Source organism: Canis lupus, chromosome 11 (assembly GCF_048164855.1).
Source record: "Canis lupus baileyi chromosome 11, mCanLup2.hap1, whole genome shotgun sequence".
NCBI lineage: Eukaryota > Metazoa > Chordata > Mammalia > Carnivora > Canidae > Canis > Canis lupus.
The window spans coordinates 59,532,491-59,556,311 of NC_132848.1; the positions used below are offsets into that span (position 1 = coordinate 59,532,491).

At 38.1% G+C, this 23,821-nt stretch overlaps 1 protein-coding gene across 2 annotated transcripts in view; it reads right to left on the minus strand.

Moving 5' to 3' along the window:
* EFEMP1 (EGF containing fibulin extracellular matrix protein 1) overlaps positions 1-3,519 on the minus strand; it is a 61,922-nt gene extending 58,403 nt beyond the window's left edge. Inside the window, exons 1-2 of one of the 2 annotated variants that reach the window (XM_072768427.1) lie at positions 3,499-3,519; positions 1,501-1,588 (exon numbers count right to left, since the gene is read on the minus strand). In XM_072768427.1, the coding sequence (XP_072624528.1) occupies positions 1,501-1,581 (81 nt within the window). In that variant the 5' untranslated portion in view covers positions 1,582-1,588; positions 3,499-3,519. Of the gene's footprint in view, positions 1-1,500; positions 1,589-2,773; positions 2,915-3,498 lie in introns of those variants that run through there. The other variant, XM_072768426.1, reaches the window with a different exon arrangement.
* Positions 3,520-23,821: the final 20,302 nt, after the last annotated feature.

Genomic DNA, 23,821 nt, shown 5'->3' on the forward strand with positions numbered 1-23,821 from the left:
GATCTGAACAACAACAAGGAACATTTTCCAGATGAATATTAACATTCTAGGGATAATAGGATACCGAAAAGTGAGATAATGTTTATTATCAGTAATTGACATTAGCTCACTTTTAGGAGTTTTATTTTCAAAAATTTTTCACATTCTTTTGAGTAGGATTACTTAATTTTAAATTGGGAGCAAGTAGAAAAATATGTTTTTCATATTCTGATCCAGGACAAATGTCACTTGCCTCACAACACCGGTTAAAGACTAGAAAACACAAAACAAAAACGAACAAACAAAAGAAAACACAAAGCAGAGGTGCAAACAAACTCACTGGAAGTGAGGTAAGTACTGTCACCTGTTTTCGCCACATCCATTCCTGATAATAGGATGGGTCTGATGAGTTTTCAATATTTTATTAACATTGCTTATTTCCATTCAATCAACTAATTAGTCAAATATTACTTGGAAATAATCAGATGCAATTAATTAAAAATTGCAAATTAATTAGAAAATGCAAAACCAAATTTCACACAATGCATTTTATTTTATTTTTAAATTTCTTAAAAGATTTTATTTATTCATGAGAGACACAGAGAGAGAGGCAGAGAAATAGGCAGAGAAGCAGGGAGAAGCAGGCTCCATGCAGGGAGCCCGAAGTGGGACTCAATCCCAGGACTCCAGGACCATGCCCTGGGCCGAAGGCAGGTGCTAAACCACTGAGCCACTCAGGGATCCCCCACACAATGTATTTTAAGACCACGTTAGCCAATACTGCATCCTGGTAGCACGTAAATTTTACCTGAAGGGCATGTATATGAATTATCAGTTATACCATAACTGAATATATAGTCTTTATAAGTTTAATAAGGGCCATTTACATGAGAACATAAGTCACATACACAAATGAGGTATGTGCTTTTGTAGTGTATGTTTTTTTAAGGTTTTATTTATTTATGCATGAGAGACACAGAGAGGCAGACACAGGCAGAGGGAGAAGCAGGCTCCATGCAGGGAGTCTGTTGCAGGACTTGATCCCCATCCGGAAGGTCCAGCCAGTATCATGCCCTGGGCCGAAGGAAGGCACTAAATGGCTGAGTCACCCAAGGATCCCCTGTAGTGTATGTTCTTATTGGACTTGTCTTACTTTGCAAGTTTTGGTTTTATCTGCATGTATATAGGAATCTAGGCTTTCCAATTCTTATCCTCATTCATTTATTAAATGTGTTGGAAACCTGTAGCTTACTTTAGTTCTTGTTTTTAAAGGGTCTCCTTTTTGAGTCTTGCAGAAATCATTAAGTTTCAGTCCCTATCTCAATTGGTGATCTAAAAGAACTTTTGGAGGGACCACGAGTGATTTAAACAAATCTTAAATGTGAATCCTACTAAAGCGTTGTTTAATTTATCACCCTCTACAGCCTACAGCCCACATACACTGGCAGGAATGGATAAAGTCCCCCTTGTGTCACAGAATCCCGCTGAACCACACTTATCTCAAATTCCATCGCCCCTTACCGTGTATGTGATGGTTTCTTCGGTGTCCTGTGACTTGACCAGCGCCAGAGTCAGCATAGTTAGGAAAAGGGCTTTCAACATCGTGAATCTCAAAGAAAACAAAGGACAAACTGATGCTTAGTATCTGCTGCTGGAGAAATAACAGAACCGTAGCTGTGCAGAAACAAGCAAGGAAGGGCAGGAGGGAGAGGCTGAGGTTCCCTTATACCCAGTTTCCAATCTACTTTCTCATTCCCCCCCTCTCCCCCCTCCCAACCTTCCCTGGGCCAAATGAGGCAGCAAAGCCTGTAAAACGGCTGCAGAATTACATTTCACTTTACTCCATCCAGCTGCGCTGAACATATACAAAGGATATTCAGCGGGCATTTTATACTGCACCTTCACAACAGGCTCCAGCAAGGGGGTGGAAGGGAAAGAATTTCAAAGGAGATGGTGCATGTGCGTGCGTGTGTGTGTGTGTGTGTGTATGAGAGACACAGACACACATGCACACACACAGAGGAGGTGGAGGGGCAAGCCTCGGATTCCTTGAAATATTAAGGCTCTCCCTGTATGCTCACCTCCGGCTCCTGAAGTTCCTCGCACAGCTCAGCAAAAATACCCATGAACCAGTATGAATTACCCTGGCTTCAAACTTTTTTTTTTTTTTTTAAACAAAACTCAAAGGGCAACCTCCTCCCCTAGTGGAATACCTGCCCTCCAGGGTTCCTTCTCACATCCCCCAGAACAAACTCCCAAATGGGCATTTCTGCGCGCAGCTCTGTGCGGAAGCCCCAGGTTGCGCGGAGGAGCAGCCCGGAGCGCCCGCTCGCCTCCCCCCGCCCCCCGGGGGGCTTTTTAGTCCCTCCGGTGCCCGACACGCCGCCTTCAGGCTCGGGCTGCGCCGGGTCCGAAGCCGAGGCAGTGGTGCGCAGTGGTGCGCAGTGGTGTGCGGGCGGCGGCCTGGCGCCCCCGGGGGGTGAGCTCCCCGTGCCTGCAGCCAGACCCAGGCTGCAGCCCCGGAGCCGCCGCGCTCGCGTGCAGCCAGCGGCCCTGGAATCCAGGTGCGGCTCGAGGCTCGTACCTCGCGCCCCCGGAGCGCTCGAAACCTGGGAGCCGGCGGCCGGCCCGGCGCGCACACCCGTGCCCATCCCGGCAGCTGTCACCCCGGGCTCGCCCGCGCCCACACACGGTCCCGGACGCGCACCTCCGCCGCGCTCCCCGCCCGGGGGCCCCGCACGGCCCGGCACCCCCCGCCCCCCCCGGCGTCCCCGCGCGCGGCCGGGGCTCCTACCTGCGCGGCCGCGCTGCTCTGCGGGCCGGGGCGGCGGCGGGAGAGCGCGGGGGAGCGCAGCCCGGTGGGTCCGGACGGGCGAGGTCTGGCGGCGGCCGCGGCGGCGGGACCAGGCGGAGGAGGAGGAGGAGGAGAAGGGGAGGGCAAGGGGGAGGGCGGAGGGGGGCGGGGAGGGAGCTGAGGGAGGCGCGAGGCCCGAGCCCGGCGCCGCAGGCCCCGCGGGGAGCGCTCTGCGCAGCCGGGTCCGCGCGCCCCCCCCAGGGCCCCGGCCGAGGACGGCACGCTGGGCACTGGAGGTCTTGGGTTCGAATCAACCCTGGTGATGCTCCAGCCTTCCAGACAGTGTCCGGTGCCGTGCTGGGGACAGGGGACACGTCTCTCCAAAGAGAGAGACAGAGACAGCCGCTCAGGGTCCTGAGAAATTGCTTTAACTTTTTTTTTTTTTTTTTCCCCAATAAGTGGATCCTAGGACAGCGAATTAACCGCACTCATTGAACCGGTTCTTTTGCCCTTTCTTTCAAACGCTTTATTTATGGGTTTTATGATTTGAGGTCTGCTTCCTCAAATGTAGGAAAAAAGAGAATCCGTTCATTCAACAAACGTTCTTGACCTACTATGTGCTAGGAGGGGCAATGAGCCAAGGATAGCTCAGGCTAACGACATTGTGAGGTCAGGTTTGTTTTGGGGCTCACAAACCTCTCCTGTTGATGGGCCCTTTTTCTTACCTGCTGCTTCTCTTCTGTCCACCGGTTTGCTCACGGGAGTCCCCCAGGACTGGTTATTGAAAGTTGGGCATTTCACTTTCACCTTTCATACTAATGGTGGAATTTCCAGAATCTGGAGAGAGAGAGAAAAAAAAAAAAAAAAACAATTTCTGGCTTCTTCAAATCATACCACACAGATTGCTGTTATCTCTGAAGGCTCCAACTCTACAGTCAGATTAATAGTTTGCTTCCAACTCAGTCATGTCTTCTAGGAAGCAAACAGCCAAATACAGCTTCATGAATGAGACAATGTGCCAACTGAAGGTGCTAAGGACCTTGACCTGGAATGAGATACAGAGAGGGTGGGAGAGAGAGGATCAGCTCCTTTCCCTTTTCTGCTGGCCACCAGGGAAGAAGGTGGTAGACACTGCAAGACAGAGAGGCTGTTTGTTGGGTGGAGGCCTCTCTCCTTATCTCTGGGGTATGCAGTGGGTTGTTTAGACCTTGCCAGATTGGTTGCAAGCCATACAATATTGGGCAAGATCAAAGGAGCTTCATGGCCCTGAACCTTACATAAGTATGTGGGATTTTGCTAATAGTATTGAAGATTTTTTAAATTTTATTTTTATTTTATTTTTTAGTATTGAAGATTTTTACCACCAAAATTCAAATAAGTTTGTATTCTTAGTCATTAAAGACCTCCAAACTTTTTTTAAAAAGAGAGAGAGAGAGAGAGAGAGAGAGAGAAGAACTTTGTCTTTGTATAGTAAAAAAATCTACCCAGACACTTTCTTCTCATTTTTAAAAAAATTCTATCCTCAGCACTAGCCCCTGAAAAAGTGGGTTGAAACTCCCAAATTTCTATCTCCAGCCTGGAACTCTTCCTGCCTGAATATCCAACTGTTGACATTGTTATCTTCATCTGTACACCTAATGGGCATTTCAGACTTAGGTCTGCTGAGTCTTACTCTCTCTCCCAGCCTTCTCCATCCACCTGCTTCACCATCTCAATTAACAGCAATTTCATTTTTTTCAGTTTTCTCAGCTCCAAGATCGTGAGTCACCCTTGATTTCTCTTTTTTTTCATACACTTTGCATTCAGTTCTTCAGAAAATTCTCTTGGCTCCATCTTCAAAATATATCCACTCTCCATCTCTTCTTTTGTTAACACCCTGGTCTGAGCAACCAGCATCTTCCACATGGATTATTACAGTAACCTCCTAATTGGTCTCCCTGCAGTTTTTTTTTTTTTCTCAGCAGAAATTCATATAGATGGATCCTAGAGTATGTACTCTTTCATATCTGGCTTCCCTCACTTAGCATGCTTTTGAGATGTATCCTTACGTCAGAAATCCACTCCTTTTTATTGCTGATGTTATTTCAATATATGAATATACCCTGACTTTTTTTTTTTACCTGTTCACTTGTTGATAAATATTTGGACTGTTTATGAATAAAGCTGTCATGGACATTCATGTAGAAATTTTTGTGTGGATACATGGTTTCCTTTCTTTTAGGTAAATACTTAGGAGAGGAACTACTGGGCTATGTGGTAAGGATATGTTTAACTTTAAAAGAAAGTGCCAAAGTGTTTCCCAAAGTGATTGTACCATTTTACATTCCTACCAGCAACATGTGAGATTCCATTTGCTCCACATCCTTGCCAATACCTGGTATTGTCAGTCATTTCTAGAGTTAGCTGTTATGGTGGGTAAATAAGTAACATCTCATTAGTGGTTTTATTTTACACTGATCTCATTTTTAATTATATTGAGCATTTTTTAATTTCTTTATTGTCCATCAATATATCTTCTTTTGTGAATATCTCATTAAATTAATTTTTTTTTTTTTTTTTTTTTTTTTTTTTTTAGAGAGAGAAGAAGGGTAGGGGGTAAGGGGAGAGGCAGGGAGAGAATCTTAAGCAGGCTCTATGCCCAGCGAGGAGCCTGACATGGGGCTCAATCTCATGACCCTGAGATCATGACCTGAGCTGAAGTCAAGAGTCAGACACTCAAATGAGCCACTCAGGCACCCCATCCTTCCTATTTCTGACGATAGGGTATTTCTTTACTAGTTGAAAAATAGTGAAATTAGTTAATGGCATTCTTGGGCTACTGATTCAGGGGTAGGTTATTGTCCCACTTCAAATTAATCAGAACTCAAAGGAAGTACTTCATTTCCAGATTTAGGGGAAAGGTTTTTTAAGCTTGCAGTAGAGGGCAACAATGGAGCCCTTTGCTTCAGTCACCACTGGCAACCATATTACCACCTGGAGGTAAGACAGCCTGATCTGGAAGGTGGTATAATCTGTGAATGGCCCACACATGGATGGAACCTACGTCCTTGATAGATTTTTCATGGGACTGACTGGTCCTAGGAACCATGATACTTTTAGATGTTCTCCACAAAGTTTTATTTTCTTATAAAGTCAGAGGAAAAAAATTTCATCCAGCCTGAATTAAATGTCTTAATACCATACCATTGCAGTCTATGAAATACTTTTTTTTTTTTTTTTTTTTAAGTGGAGGAAGAGGTCCATGAAGGCAAAAGTGCCTAGGGATCATGAAAGTCATAATGTGGCCCTGATTGTTGCACTTCCAAATCAGGCAATGTGGACTCTGTTCTACCTCTACACTCCAGTCTTGTGAGGTAATATATTTTCTAATGGTCCAAGTCAGGTGTTCAGTTACTTGCAGAAGAAAATGTACTCACTGCTAGCATGAGGAAGCCTCCTACTCTGGAAGTTCTGGCCCTTGTGATGTGCTATGCTTGTGTCCTGCACTCCAGAGTAGAAGGCTCTGAGTGTTTTTTGGGAGAGGCTGTTGGGAGAGATTCCCAGCCTTTCTGTCCTTGGGCAAGCTGAGTGTTCCAGCCACTTCTGCTTGGATCAGCTTGTGAGTTCCTCCCCACCATCCCCTGGCATTTTTGTATGTGTGTGCGATTTTTAAAGATTTAAGACTTGAACGCTCCCTTTAATTCAAGAAGGCAACTCTGGCCTCTCTTCATATGATCTGAAAAGTAACCAGTGACTAATTTTCATAAGGAGGCCCTCTGCTTCCTAGTTTGCCGACTATTACACCATATGTATTGCAAAGAAGAATTTATATTACATGTTCTTTAATATTTCCCTTTTTAAAAATTCCCTGAGAATAATTAGAAGTTTCAGGGACCCACAGACTCTTTAATTAATTGAGTCATGGAGTCAACAAATCCTGTGGCTAAAACCTGATTAAGAATATTCACTGATGTGTGGGCAATTGAAGACAGTGAAATCTGTAAAAAACAAAGAAAAACAACATTAAACAAAAACCAAAATGAACTCAACAAAAAAGGAAGCAAAGATGAAACAGTTACATAGGGCTTAATAGATCAATTCACCCCAATTTGTCCAGGACTTTTCCAGTTTTTGCACTGACAGTTCTGTGTTTTGGGAAAGTCCTCAGTTCTACTCAAATTCAAAGGTTTGTGTAGTGGGGAAAAAAAATAGGACAGGTAGCCAGGAGTTCTTGCCTGGACTTTGCTATGCTCTAGCTACATAACCATGGCAGTTACTCAACTTCTTTGAAACAGAACTGCACAAATGTTGACCAGGGTAACAACATTTATAACTGTAGTTATTATATTTACCTGATTTTTTTTTACCTTGTTTTTGCTGGTTCCTCATCTATTCCCTCTTTTGCTGGTAATAATATCCTGACTTTCCTTGGGAAACCAACCCTTACAGTGATAGGCCATGACCAGGTCTGCCCACAGAATGCCACTAAGTATACAAAAAGAGAAAACTCATAGGCCCTAAAAATAAGGGGGAATGGCCCAGTGCCAGTACAACAAGAATGTCAAAGCCCAAAACTGGGTTATCAGGCCTACTAATGCGGCACAATTATTGTCTTCTTAAGTTGTTTCCATGTGCTGATAAGAATGAGGATACAAAGAACACAGGCCCATCATTCCATGTTTCTTTGACTGGAAGGAGCCCAATCTACATGGGATGTCAAGGCTGTAGACCAGCATCTGAGCTATAAGGCAGGGGGAGAGCTGAGGCCTACTCCCTGAGTCCTTATTTCATTATATCTTTTGCTGGCTGATTCTTTCTTTCTTTCTTTCTTTCTTTCTTTCTTTCTTTCTTTCTTTCTTTCTTTCTTTCTTTCTTTCTTCAAGATTATTTATTTATTTATTTATTTATTTATTTATTTATGAGAGACACAGAGAGGGAGAGAGGCAGAGACATAGGTAGAGGGAGAAGCAGACTCCATGCAGGAAGCCTAATGTGGAACTCGAGGATCACACCCTGAGCCAACGGCAGATACCCAACTGCTGAGCCACCCAGGCATCCTGCTGGCTGATTCTTTCCATCCCTGAATCCAGACACTGTGATTTGGTCTAGAGTATTTCCAATCCAGTTGATTTGCATGGAGCTTATTTTTCCTCTGACTCTATGGGTAAGCATGTGAGCCAGGCTCTGCTAGTCATAACATCAAATCTCCTATATCCACAGTTATTGGGTCAGAATTGATAAATACACCCTAAGACAACCCTTACTGAAGGGTCAGTGGGCATAAGAATAGAATTCTGGAGAGTCTGGGTTCAAGTCCTGACTGCTACTCCCTGGTTGTATGATCCTGGGAAAGTTACTTAAACTCTCTGGGCTTCAGTTTTCTCTTATAGAAAATGGGGATAATGGTGATTCCTATCTTGCAGAATTTTTATGAGTATTAAATAAGAAATTGCACGTAAAGCCCTTAGTATAGTTCCTTGCACATAGTTACTGCTGCTGTTGTTATTATTAATCCCAGGGACCTATCACTCAGGGGTCTGTGCCGTGAGCTTAGTAGATCAGATTCACTGTACAATAAGATAAAAGAAGTTACTAAGGTTGAAAATTATCTTCATATTTTTGTTTATAACCGTTTGTAGTTTATGGGATATTTAGAAGAAGCAGGGTCTGGACACTTAGTCTACTCCAGTTTTATGACTGAGTCGTGGAAATGTGTGGCCTCATACTGAGCAATGTCCTGAGGTGACAATATTTTGGGAATAAGTGACTCTGAGATACCTAATATTCTGAATTTTGAATGGCTAAAAATTATATTTCTTTACTGATAATAAACAGCAATAGCTAACAGTTATGTATTATTTATGCTGTATCAGGAACTATAGTAAGCAGTTTATATGTGTTAACTCAGCAGCACTATTATTATGCATATTTTATTACAAAGGAAATTAAGGCACAGAGCAGTTTAGTAACTTGCCCTAGTCATATAGCTAGTGAACAGTAGAGTAGAGGTTCAAAAGCAGACTGTTTGGTGCCAAAGCCCATGCCATAAATGCTCTTTTATGTCACTTCCTCCCTACCATCAACTGAACTTAGGACTGCAGGGACAGAGCATAAGTATGGATTATTTCTTCAATGTAATGTGACTACAGAGACCCAACCTAGAGTCATAGATTGCGCAGACCGCAATTAGAGATTGCAATAAATTCACTTTGTTAAATTGCTATGAGCTCAAGGGAATCTGAGATTTTCAAGATTTGAAGATCTGTTTGGTGGGGGGAAAGTTACAATTTCAGAAGAGATTCACAGATGTCGATGACCATGCGTTGTGCTCTAAGTCCCAATATGCTTTAATCTATGTCTGAATCAAACACGTCCTGTCAGTGTGGTTCAGTTCTAACAGTGGCTGACTAAAGTACAGGCAAACTGTCCCTAGCAAGAACCCACGGTGAGTATCCCTGACATTCTTGAGACTGAGACATGAATTTTAGAATTAGCCTACAACTTCTGGCCATGTAGCCAAACCAGACAATATTTGGGTCCAGTGGTTTGCAAAAGTGTATTTCTTTATGAAGCTATTGAAAGAGAATCCAATACTGAGGCCAGAATTGGCTGTATAAGCCTTTGCCTTTTGTAGAAAGAGTTCATTTGTTAAATACTAGTATTCTTAGTGACATGATAAAAATTGATCTCTGCCTAATGATAGCCGTGTAACATACCCTTTCAAGAATAATGTTGATTGAGTTATTTATTTTCTTGAGCTGCTTTCAAATTGATGTTTATTTAAAAATTCAATATTTTTGAATAGCTAGGTTTACTGTTCTTATTTGTGAAAATATTCTCATGGTGAATACACATATGGATTTCTTTTTTTTTTTTTAAGACACATATGGATTTCTGATATACTTCCCATTATTGAAACAAGTTCTTGGAAGAGATAGCTTCTAATACACTTTTTTAGTGCTAAAATTCCTTGATTCTAACTTGTCTTTTGGAGTCCACACCAGGCCAAGATAAAAGACTAATGTAAGTGGTCTTTCAGCAAATACTAAGTCTATTCTAATACACCCATTCGACACACACATACACAAACTGCTATAAACTTGTACACAGAAAATAATGTGTATTTATTAAATTGATTGCTATAATATCCCCCAAACATTAAGCCATGTGACTGATGGCTTGTGCTTTAGAAGAGAACTCATTGAAATACATGGAAGTTGGATTGCAGCTCTGGCCCCAGAAAATATTGGCAAATTTGAGTTTATGTGACATTAATTTGCCTCAAGTATGTCATTGGTGAGTTCTTTATTTTAGTGAGTGCCAGATGTATTCTTCTTCAGAATGTATTTGGTGAAATGCTCTTCCTGAATGCCAAACCGACATGAGAACACTTTCAGTCATCTGGAGCTTGTAAATTGTTCTGAAATTTTTGGAATTTTATTGAAGGCTTGATTTCATCATAGAGCAGAGAATACCTTGGATGAATAAAAAGCAAATCAATCAGAAATGATTGGAACCAGTAATTAAAATTTCCTTGGAGAAATAAAATATATGATGTAAATCCACTGCTTTGCAAAAAAGATTGCTTTCTAACAAGTTATCAGATCTTACAGAGCAACTTCAGATGCTGACACAGATGTGAAGCTTTATTTTGTTTTCAGCTACAAGTTCCTCCCTCTCCTTTCAAACTTAGCTTTTCCGGAAACTTCATTTGGCTAATCAAGACTGATGGGGTTTCAAGATGATTGCATTATGGAGCATAAAATTAGAAAAGAAATACCCCCTGTAAATTAGTAATTTGATTTCAATATGTAATTTAAAGAACAGGATCATTACTCTCCCACTTTTGCCAGTTTGGAATCTTTACATAATATTTTGTTGACTTTTAGAATTTCTATGTTCTACTTTCCAACTTTATTTTACCTTTGTGAATTATTTTTTCCTCACTCTAGATTTTTATTAAAATAGAAAATCCTCCTTATCTGTCCTTTTGTGAATACTTAATCTTCTATCTTGATACGGATCACAGATAACAAAGTGGGTTTTGACATCTCTTTGAAAATATTTAAATTAACTTTTTAGGATGCAGTGGTTCAAACAACATTGAAAGGTTCTCATTGAAATCTAAAATTTTAAAAATGTGTAATAATGTTAGAAATACATATTTTATTTTTTCCCATTAATATGTCATATCCTATACAAATGGAACTGCTGAGACCAAAGCCTAAAAAGGAATGGACATTGTTTTCTCTCTGCTTTTTGAGGAATTTTAAGGCATAAATTATTTTGCTTAACTATCTTTAACTTCTTTCTCAGTGTAGAATGTGAAAAGGCAAAAAAATGCCAAACCCTTTCTACTTGGAATTTATAGTATGCTGCTCACACAAAAAAATATAGGGAATGACATATCTGACTTTTATTGTTGATTAAATAGGGCAAATGTGGAAACTCTATTCAAGGTAAGAGGTTGAAAGTTTACATATCCACAAGGGAGATATCACAGGAATATTACTTAGATTTAAGTATTTTTTTTAACTCTGTTCAAACAGATGCTTCAAATGTAGATGGTTTTTAAAAGGACCAAAACTTATAAAACATGAATTTGTTCAACTCAGTTGGAAGAATGGCAGGATCAGAAAGGACTTTCCAATCTGATTTAAGATCGATGTATTCAATATCACGGTGAAAAGGAAATGGAAGGAAAAGGGGATCTTTGCAACCATCTGTTCCAACTCTTTTGTGAAACTTGGAGCTTAGATGACTTGTTCAAGTTAACCCTAGTTCGTGGCAGAGCCAAAGACTAGAACCAGGTGTCTTGATTCCTTGTCTTGGGAGTGTTCCACCTCCCTGCCTTATCTCTTTATTTTCAGCCTTATTTGTCTATTTGACGTAATCTTCATTATCATCATCTATCCATACAACACAAATTGAGCATTTGACTGAGGTATGTTTCTAGGCCTGGTGAACTGTTGGGTGGAGCTGACACATACATGTTCAGAATGAAATGAGTATTTTCTCTCTTTTCAGCCAGGCTGTGATCTTGAAGGCAGGGATTGTGTTTGTCCACCTCCTTCCCAGCCCACATTGCACATATATGCTCTATGAAGCTTTATGCAGAATACATTTGGCCTCAGTAAATTTTTCCAGCTGTCTCTATCCTATGAACTCTTGTCTGTTTTGATTTCTGTCCCATTGTCTCCTACTAGGAGTCCTTCTCTCTAGTAACCTCTCTGGACTGACCATTCACTTCAACTTGACTTTGATTTTGGTGTCTTTCTTGGAGACTACCTTCTATATTATTTATGTTTAACACTATGCTTCTAGGGCAAGTGACCCACATTTCTGCCCCTACTGCAAACTCCTGGGACACTGTCCTCATCCCACCATAGTGCCCAGGCCCCATTTGTCTGGCAATTGAAAGTGATAGTCTTTATCTTTGTATTGCTGAAGAAATAAGGATAGCCTGGGACTTGGTAGATTTTCAATAGATGTTTGTGGAATGAACAGTAAAGACACTTCATTGCATCATATTTGTCCTTATCTTCATCTTTTTATTGAACATTTAGCTTGGAGAGATGATGTTAAGTACCCTGTGTGACGTAAAATGGTCATGGTTCATTTGATCCCATTCAGATACATAAATATAACTTACTCTTAGTCTTGAACTTCCAGATAGTTGGTTTTAAATACTTGGAAAATTCTACAAATACCTGGTTATTTTTCTCCCTCTTTGTATTGTAAAGACTTAGTTTGATTATAAGTTTGTGCTATATTAAGGGATTATTTTCTCTTCTCTAATCAGTGAAGATTGTGCTATAAACACTAGTTGAGTTTCTATTCCTTAGTCTTCTTTTATTTTTTTATTTATTTTAAAAATATTCTATTTATTTTGAGAGAAAGAGTGAGAGCATGAACAGAGGGAAGGGCAGAGAGAGAGAGAGGGAGAAGTAAACTCCTTGCTAAGCAGAGAGCAAGATGGGGTGGCGGGGGTGGGGGTGGGGAGACTCAATCTAAGCCAAAGGCAGATGCCCAACCAACTGAGTTATCCAGGTGCCCCACTTAGTCTTCATTTAAATATTTTCAGAAATTCTGAGTTGGAGCTAACTAATACTTAACAATTTAAAAATAATGTGTGTGTGTTGGGGGGGCACCTGGGTGGCTCATTTGGTTAGGCACCAACTTCTGATTTTGGCTCAGGTCATGATCTCAGGTTGTGAGATCGAGCCCTGCATCAGGCTCTGCACTGGACATGGAGCCTACTTGAAATTCTTTGTCTCTCACCCTCTCCCTCTGACTCTCCCCACCTCCCCACTGCTTACACTGTCTCTCTGAAGAGAAAAGAAAAATGTGTTAACCAGTTTCATTTTAGAATCATTTTAGAAAAAAAATGTATTTTTCTTTTGCAGAATTATATTAAAGGAGATAACAATGAGTTTAAAAATGATTAGAAGCTTCTTTTTCAGTGATTTGCTAACATTTCAACATGAATTTATTATGTTTTGAACATTCTGTAGTTTCCTTCTTTCTAATGACTCTTTTAAATAATAGTATTTGTTTTTTCTGTTTTTAAATGTAATATATGCTCAATGTAGACATTTTACAAAATATACGAAAATATGAAGATGTACATTAAAGTCATCCATAATAAAATGACTTAACTGTCATATAAAAGAGAACCAGTTAACATTTTGTTGTATTTCCTTCCAGATTTGTTTATATATATATATTTACTCAGTCTTCCTTGATTTTTCTCTCCTCCCATATTCATTCTAAGTATATATGGAAATATAGACAATGGTGTTATTTTGAAGCATATACATTATACATATGGTACCAAGGGTTGTATATTATTTTTTCTTTATCAACATTTTGTTTTAGACATTTCCTCAACTATTGAATGCTTTATAAAGCTTATCTTTTATCTTCTTTATGAGCAATCTCTAGACCTAGGTTCTAGTCATTACTGACCTGGACTATCGTAATTTCCTGGATAATAATCACACTCCACTTGCATAGGTTCAAAATCTGTCTTTCACAGGAAAATTATCCCTTCTACTTTATGACAAGAACAGATTGGTAAATACTTGTCTACACTCTAGCAGCACCATGTGTATTTCCCTTTTCATTACACTGACGTGCAGTCTATGATTGCCATGGGCATATACATCTGTGTGTCTGTTTCCCCTCTGGGATCCAAAGCTCCTTGAGAGGTCAGGCCATGTTAATTTTTATATTCTCAGCACTCAGCAGAGTGGCTTTAGTTGGTGCTCCATGTGTGTTTATTAAAGAAAAATGAAGAAAAGGAGGCCCAGAGACTTTCCATGGTCTCAGTGAGCAGGTTTAGTTTAGGCCTCTTTCCTGGACAGGGCTGATCTTAGGTTCTTTGTTACTGAAGTTACTGCAAACCACAGCAGGCCTATATTGAGAATAATAATTTGTTTTCTGGCCTTTATGTCTTTTTTTTTTTTACTGCAGGACCTTCAGTCTCAAAGTCTTTCCTCCTGGAAGTTCAGGTCTGAGGGTGGTGGTCCCACATAGGCTCATAGATGTGTCCTTCTCATTTCTGCTATTAGCTGAGAGCTGCTGAGCCTGCAAAAATGGCATAACTCTCCTGGGAATGCTGCAGCCTAAGGCATTCTATTGGGCTTTGAAGCTCCCATGGTTGGGTTGGAACTTTCAAGGTCTCCAAAGTGAACTGTTTTCTGGAGCTTTCAATGCTCTGACACTGCCCTGCACCCATGCGGAAGTAAAGGAAATGTCTCTTTCTTCCTTTTGAGCTACATTTTATCACATGGGCACCAAAGTTGCATTGCACTGGACATCAATATTTACATAATCAATAACAGAAACAGTATCTTAGGTCTATTCTCTCATCAGTACCTTTTCTTAGGAGTCAGTGTGTGAGGCTTTGGCCAATAGGAAAAATCTGGGTGATGATATGATACTAAAAACAGGCTGCTACCCTCTTTTCTTCCTCCTCAGCAACTGTGTCTTTGTTGTTGAATCAAGTCTCCAGAAGGCTTCTCAGTCTCCCAGTGCAAATCATCTTCTAGGAGGCCCACCCTCCCAGTTCACCAGACAAACTCATATGTTTCAAAGAAGAACATGGCATATGTATCTCTACATCAAATTATACTTTGATCTGCAAGGGTGATCTGTAGATCGATAGAAGATAATGAAGATGAAAAGGATTTTGAACATCCAGCACAGACTGAAGAACTTTTGAAACTTCTTAATTCTAGATTTCTTTTTGGATTTTCCTTGAAAAGTTTTGCTATTCTTGCTACATATTGGCTCTTACTGGTATGCCTAATTACTATTACTTTTTTTCTCTTCCCTGTAGCATCTGCTATGTGTCTTTCTTCCCTAGAATCTTTTAGCTCCCTCCTTTATTTTTCTCCTGACTGCTGAGGAAAGCCAGATTTCTTAAACCAACATCATTGCATTGACATAAAATAGGTAACAACTGGGTCACAGACAATAAGGGTACTCTTGTCCCTTTCATTCTTCTTTTTTTTATTTTTTATTTTTTCATTCTTATTTCTCTATAATAGCTTTGAAACTGGAGTTGAGCAAGTTAATAATTAATTTAAATAAAATAAAACATTTCAGGGTCTAGATTTCAGCCTGTGGATCATTTTTTGGACCCTTCTTATTTCCATATTCTCCTATTTATCAAAATCTTGCAACATTAAATAGGCACTAGATCTTTAATTCTTTGACTTCCTACGCCAGTTTTGTTCTTATATGACTACTTCAGAGCTACAAGTTTAATCTTATTCTATTCTATAGGTTAAAAAATTTACCTAACAAAAGACACACAAACACATTTAATAGCAGAGATGGATCTGGAATTCTGGTTTCTTGATTCTTATCCTGTATAATATTCATCCTTTGATTCATTCTTAAGGACTTTTTGAATGCCTGCTATGTTCCAGGCCCTGGGTTAAGTGTCAGGGTTACAAAGAAGAAAGCTCAGTCTATGGCCCATCCTAATTTGGAAGGAAAGAAAGATAATGCTTAATCCTTTCTAGAGGAGTCAAAGATATTTTTGAGACACACAATATACATTTATAAGGTACTTATCCAGGTCTGAGAAATAGTTTATAACAGAATAAAATTATAAATGCATAGTTTTGAGGCAAGAGTTAAGAGATTCAGATTTTTTTCAGTAATAAGCTACTATCAAACATATATTACAACTGAATCTAAGCTCTACAGGGGCAAGGGCTGTTTCTGTCTGTCCACTTCTGTGTCAATGCTTGCCATGAAATAGATTCTCAAAAAAAATGTGTTGGATGAATTATTGAATGAATAGTTAGTTTTTTCTTGGAATATGTGGTTTAGTTGAAAAATCTCACAGAACACCATAAGGATATTATCAAGAATATGTCTTCCTTCCTTCCACCTTCTGCTAAAGAGTAACTGGCTTCAAAAAAAAAAAAAAAAAAAAAGAAAAAGAGTAACTGGCTTCCACAAATGTTTATCATCTTCCTTTTGCAACTCTGTTTTGCTACTACCTTTTTTTTTATATCAAAAAAGCTTAAGAGATTGTTTGTTTAATAGACCTTAGAAATACTGTAGAGTTAATCTGAGTATGTTTTAGTCTTTCCAAGTAGATTTCTTAAAATGCAAATTTGTAAAAGTTTATGTCTTTTTCTTTTGATTTCCTACTTTGTCTGGACAACAGTGAGATTTTAAAGCACATAGAATGTTCAAGACATACCCAAACTCAAAACTCCTCTCCAAATTAAAGTGAATGTGTATTTCCATTATTTGTGAGTATTAATACATTAAGTTTGACTGGCTTCCAATCTGTGAAAATAATGTTTATGTGAGAAAGCTCCTAGTTATGTATTTGAAACTGATTAACAAACCATGTACTAAGTTCCCAATACTATGTCCTAAACACTGGGTTTACCACAACACCTCTAAGGATATTATAGTCTAGAGGAGTGTCAAACACCTAAATAGGCAATTATAACACAATGTGATGGGGCAGCATGGAGAGGTCAAGGAAGAGGCAACTCATCCCATCTTGGGAGGCCATGGAAGGCTTGCTTTGGAAGGAGAGACATCTCAGGGGAGTCCTGGAGAATAAATTGAGTTAACCAAGGCAAGGGAGGAAAATAGCCCTTCACAAAGGCTCAGGAAGCCTCCAGGGAAGTAGTAAACAGATTATCTGACTGGGGTAGAGAGAGCAAAGTGGGAAGTTGAAGCTGGAGAGATAAACTGGGGTTAGATTATGAGAACTTTTTTTTTTTTTTCCAGACTAGGCAATTGGGACTATTTGGTACTATGTAAATGGGTTTCAAGTATATTTGTCTTGAACTGATAAGTGTTGACTGGATTTAGAAATAGAATTTATATTTAACCTTGAAGAGAGCATTTAACAGGAATGGATGGGAGTGGAAATCAGAATGCAGCAGGTTGAAGAATGGCTAAAAAATGATGGTGTAGAGACAGTGGTTGCTATCAAGAAGTTAATTCAATTTATGAAACAGTTAAAGTTTGTATGCCATTAAATGTATAGAATTAGTATGGAATTTTAGGTTGGTTACAATAAGAGAGGATAGGATTACTATCATATATCTTTCTTGATGTATGCTAATTTTATTTTCCAAGAGTACTATGAAGAAAATAATGTTAGATGATAAAAATGTTTCCTCAAAAAAGAAGTTTTAATGAACAAGGTTAATGTTTCTACTGAAGAATTATGGTGCATATGAAATCTGAGAAGTTTCTACAAAGTTTTGTCTCATAGTGACTGAGAGAATTTAAAATAGATTATATTGTGTGTGGAATCTAATTTTTGAAAACTTGAGCTCATAGATACAGAGAACAGATTAGTGGTTGTCAGAGGCAGGGGTGGGTAGTAGGTGAAATGAGTGAAGGTTATCAAAGGTTCAAAGTTTCAGTTATAAAATAAATAAGATATGGGGATTTAATGTATAGCAAGGTGATTGTAGCAATAATACTGCATTGCATATTTTAAAGTGGCTCAGATAGTCACTTAAAAGTTCTCATTACAAGAAAAAAATTTCGTAACTATAAAATGGTGATGGATGTAGACTAGACTTATTATGCTTACCCTTTAGCAATATATACAAATATCACGCCGTTATGTTGTACATCTAAATCTTATATAATCTCAAAAAATTTTTTTGAATTAGTCTCCATACCCAGCATGGAGTCCAACAGGAGGCATGAACTCATGACCTTGAGACCAAGAACTGATCTGAGATCAAGTGTAGGATGCTTAATGACTTTGCCACCCAGGCACCCCTAATCTCAAATAATTTTTGAGTAGTTATGGCTACAAATAAAACAGTTCACAAGAATTTAACTTTTGAAAATAAATTATTCACTTTATATAATAGACATTCTTGGCATTATATAAGAATTCTTGACATTGGTTGTAGAATTTCTTTGGCTCTTTTATACATGTAAAATTATTTGATTTATAAGACTTCCTTGTTCATAATATTATAGAAAGCAGTCTACCTGTACTGTTAAGAATCATGCTGCCTACCTTTCAATAAAAACTACTTTTCAGGCTATAGCATTAAGAATTAAGCTTCTGGATGATACTTCTGTTGTTGAAACTCTTATCAAGGGTCGATTTACCATGAAGTTAATGAGACTTCAGAGCCCCCTCACTTACACAGCCTCCTACCTAATTCTGGATTTCTAATTCCTAAGATCTTACACCTAATTTTGTGTTTATAATTTCAGATTCTTTTTCTTAAAGAGGGCCCTCAAATTATATAAGTTTCAAACCAAGAAAAACCTGGGTCTTCTTTGATTTATCTATAATAGATAATCTCTAGAAAAAGAATCTCAGTGTTGGTATTTAAAGCTTCTACTTTGAACATTATCAAGAAATTGGGAGAATAGGCTACTGAAGGGAGAAGCATGCATACTTAAATTTTAAGCAAATGTCAATGAGTAGAGAATATTCTTGGAAACTAACAAAGCAAAACATTTCTACAAAGAAGTCATTTTATGTTATTTTTGTGTGGCTTTGCTATCTAGTAAGAGTCCACAATTTTAGGGGTCACTGTGAACTAGGCTCAAATTAATCTACACAGCAGACTGGGAGGTAGGGTCTGTTTCTGTTTGCATTGCACAAAGATGAGGAGACTGAGGCCTACAGAGCTGAGGCTCATCTGGGTGTGTCCATTAAGAAAGTGTATAACTTAGCTGTATATTGTTCAAATGTTCAATACATTCAAGTGGTTCAAGTGGTGAGGTTTTTCTGTTTCATACCTGAACAAAGTTAACTCTTCACAGAAAAATATATCTAAAGACAAATGTCCTGGTCATAAAGGTACTATTAGGAGCCATGGCTGGCTCAGGGCAAATCCATGACCACACAGGAAAAGGGACCCAAGCATGTGTCTTGTCAAGAGTAAATTTTGACATGTTAGCCATAAATGATGGCTTATTGCTTTGGTATATTTTAGATGGTTGTTCTACCTGAGGGATTTTATTAATTTTCCACCCCAGGGATGCCTGGGTGGCTCAGTGATTGAGTGTCTGACTTTGGCTCAGGGCATGATCCCGGAGTTTCAGGATCGAGTCCCAAATCAGGCTCCCTGCAGGGAGCCTACTTCTCCCTCTGCCCATGTCTCTGCCTTCTCTCTGTGTCTCTCATCAATGAATAAATAAAATCTTAAAAAAAATTTTTCCACCCCGGGAGAGCATTAGACAACTCAAAAACCACTGGTTGTCCATAATCAGAATCTTGTTGGAACATTTGAATGGCTATCAGGAAAATGACTTTTTAAGAAAGGAGAGGTAAAGCTATTGTCTTCTGACAAAATAAAATGAAGGAGATGGGCCTAAATTGCCTATGGCTATGGTAAAAAGAGACATTCAATTAAACATTCAATAAAAATATCCTGAATAGTTTGTATATGATGCAGATGCCAGTTGTTGCACAACAGCCTAAGATCTATTTTGTCACTAAAATACTTAGGTGTCGGGGGTGCCTAGGTAGCTTAGTCAGTTAAGTGACTGACTTGGTCTGTCTTAGGTCATGATCTCAGGGTCATGGGATTGAGTCCCCTATCAAGCTCTGCACTCAGTGGGGAGTCTGTTTGGGATTAGCTCCCCCTGCCCTTACCCCCACTCCCACATGCACAAGTGCACACACATACACTCTCTCTCAAATAAATCTTAAAAAACTTCAATGTGAATGGGGCTTGTGGTAGACATAGCCAGAGTCATCTATGCCAAAGTCATCCATGAGTACCTGAAGTACTTGAATGGGTCATCCCATTTTTGTACCCAGCTGTCAAAGCATTTATATTACCAAAATGGGGTCATGTTATCCCATAGAACCAAATGTATGTTTAATTGAATCCTCCTGTGGTGATTGTGTTTTCAGGCTGATCCCTGGTCTTCAGAATTCTTTCTAGAAGCCTGGAAAGGGTTTCATTGTTTATTACAGGTTTTTCCCGGACTATTAAGGCTTCCCTTACTTTCCTCCCAGTCCGGCAATATTTTACTTTTAAAGAGCACCTGGTACTCCAAGCATAGTGTATTTTTATGTTTCAAATCTAAAATCTGGTTTTTAGAAAAAGCAAACAACTGAGATTTCTTCGTTTTAGTAACATTTTTAGGGTCTCTGTATTTGGTAAATTACAAAAAAAGAAAGAAAGAAAGCAAAAGAAAAAGAAAGAAAGAAAGAAAGAAAGAAAGAAAGAAAGAAAGAAAGAAAGAAAGAAAAGAAATGAAATCTGTTAGAAATTTACCAAATCATTTTATAGCCGAAAGAGCTGCTTCTGAATGTTACATGTAACCTGAATAGCTGACAGATTTATCCTTTCAATAACCTCCCACTCCTGCCCTTCTAACCCCCTACCTACTAATTTTGTCTTATTTAGTCATGAATAAATAACATTTATGATTACAGTATGTGATGGCTCTTGGGAACTGTGAGATGCTCTCAACTGGAATTTAAATTTCTACAAGCAATAATCCAATTTGTCAGATTTTGGGATCTTAGCCATGTATACTTAGCATTATTCAATCACCGAGTCATATCTCTAGGAAAGAGCAGGTCTCACCACATAAATTTACCCTCTGAATGAAAGCCAGCGTGAGTTAAACAGACACAACTAATTGGGTCTTCACTGCAAAGAACTGTAAAGAACACTTCCTAGTAAGTTGTGGCTAATTGTTCATTATCTGATAGAGAACTCTTTATTGGGAAGATGTTTTGCTATGAAAATAGAAAATATATGAGTTAGGGGTACTTTTTGGGAGGTAATCATTGGGAAATTTAAATCATGTTTTAAATATAACAGACATCTTGGAATTTTGATGCTGGGGAAGCAAATTCTAAATGAAATTTAAGATATTTTTGGACTGATCAAGTTTGTCTTCTAATTATAGCATGGTTTCCTTTGTTTAGCAAAAAGCTACCAACACTTGCATGAAAGTTAGAACTGAATGATTTTAGGTGGAATTTAAACTACCTGTTGCCCTGAATTTTTTACTCCCTCATTTCCTCTTTCATACATACACGGTTATTTAGAGAATGGGTAAAAATCAGGATTTATCTTTAATTTCTAAAGCTTTTGTAGGGTCCTAGTAGAAATGCCACCTCAGTAAGTAGCTTTTTGGATTGAATATATTTTTTCTAGGCAAGTATGAAGTATGGGTTGTAATTTTTAGTTATTTGTTGATGTAGGCCAAATTCCAAACAATGAACTAGAGGTAAAAGTCCCTAAGTCCTATTATGAATCCCCATGGTCCCTTAGGTTCCTTTCATTTTTCATCTCATTACATTATTAATTGTATAATGTCAGGGGATAAATGTCTATAATGGAAGCACAAAGAATAAACAATTTATAACTTAGAAAATTCTTCATTTTAGATGTAGAGTTCTTATATTTAATGTATGCATACCATTATTGAACTCTAAATAACTTTTCCTTTGTTAAATTTCTGTAGATATTTTTTTCATTTTCCCCCTGATATTGGATTTTAATTTTTATGACTTCTTTATTCTTCTTTATATTAAATTTGTGGACACATCCAATATGGCATTTAAAAATGATTTCACTTGTGACTTCCACCATGTTCCATAGTTGGATAGTCTTGTATTGGATTCCACAGTACTTCTTGAGCTTCAGTGTGTCCCTTTGGAAAGTGTTGGATTCACCATAAAGGAAAAGGTGAAGTTTTAAAAAGTGGCGATGGTATTATCTCTGGTGCTGTTTACACACCAAAATATTTTTCTAAATATTACATTTAAAATTTTTTTCTTTTGAAGTTATTCATTATATGTGACTATTATACAAAATAAGAAAATGATAGGCAAAGAGTCATAAATTAAAATCACCTCAAATCCTATCTCTGTTACTCAGAGGTAACAAGTGTTAGTATTTTTGTTTGGATGTGTTTTATATCCTTCAGTATCTTTCCATTCATACACAAACATATATAAGTGTATATAATGGGGTCATACTATGCCTACTTCTAGCACAAATGGTTTTTCCCATCTAATATGAATATAGACACATTTTCCTGTCCACGATTAGGTATTTATGCTATTATCTAGTGGTTGTTTAATATATTATTGTAGATTGCTGTAATTTATTTAGCAATAATAATAATTAGCTAGTTGCTAATTATTAGACGTTTAAATTGCTTCCAAATTCATATTGTCATAAAGAGTTTTCCAACCAGTGAATTTATACATAGATGTTGTGCATTTGACTGGTTATTTTTTTAGGATGAATTTTTAGAAGCATTGTTCCTGGGTCACAAAGTAAGTACACATTAAGGCTTTTGATATCTTTGCTAAATTGTTTCCTAGAAATATTACAACAATATATAGTCCATCCTGTTGAATATGAGTGATCTTTTATCCCATACTATCCCTTTCTTCTTAGTCTTTGGCATTCTCACTGTTGAAAATGACGTCACATGGTTGCTCTGATTTCTGATTCATTGATTACTAGTGAGGCTGAATACCTTCAATATATTTACTTGTACAACTATGATCTCTTAAAATGGGTTGTCTCAGTGTTTAGCTTATTTTTCTATTTGTAGGGTTTAAAAATGCAATGACTTTATTAGATATGACACAAGATTTAAAAAGTTTTATCATTTACCTTTTAATATTTGTGATATTTTTGATATACAATTTAAACCTTTAAGTTTTGTCTTAAAAATTAAATATTTGTACAAGAGAACATGTAAATACCATACCATAGTGTTTGAACAGCAATAATAATAAACTCTGTACTCACATCCCAGTAAGGACAGTACATTTCCAAAACTCCTATAGAATTACATTTCCCCTTCTTTCAGAGACAACCAATTTCCTTAAATTTTGACTTCTTTATAGTTTTGCCACATATGAGTAATTTCTAATAATATATTATTTAATTTTGTGTATTTTTGAATGGATATAGCTAGAGTCATACTTTATGAGTTCTTTTGTGATACCCTTTATTTATTTTTTTGACTATATGTAACCCATTGAAAATCACCCATACAGAGTCATCCTTTTTGATGCTTGTAAGGTATTCCATCATGTAGCCATATCACCATTTATTGATTCATTCTGTTATTTCCAGTTTTTTGTTATAAAACAAAAATGCTACCATAAACCTTTTGTACCTATCTCCTGGTACTTATGTGCAAAAAAGTGTATTCTTAGTATTGGAATTGTTGGGTTGAACGATAGGCATATTTTCTGCTTTAAGAAAACCCAAATTGTCTTCCAAAGGATTCATACCATTTTGTATTCACACCAGCAGTGTTTAAATTTCTCTTGTTCCACATTATTAGGAATAATATCACCAGTGGCTATAAAATAGTTTCCACTGTAATTTTTTCATTTCTCCAATTTCTGCTGAAGTGAGCATCTTTTTCATGTTTATTGGTCTTTCATGGATGGCTCTTCTGAGAAAAGCTTTTTTATGTCTTTTGACCATTTTTCCGTTGAGTTGTCTGTTTTTGGTTCTCTCTTTTTTTCTTTATCTTTTCCTTTCTTTTCTTTTATTCTAAGGTGTTCTTTATATATTCTGGATACTAATCTTAAGTTAG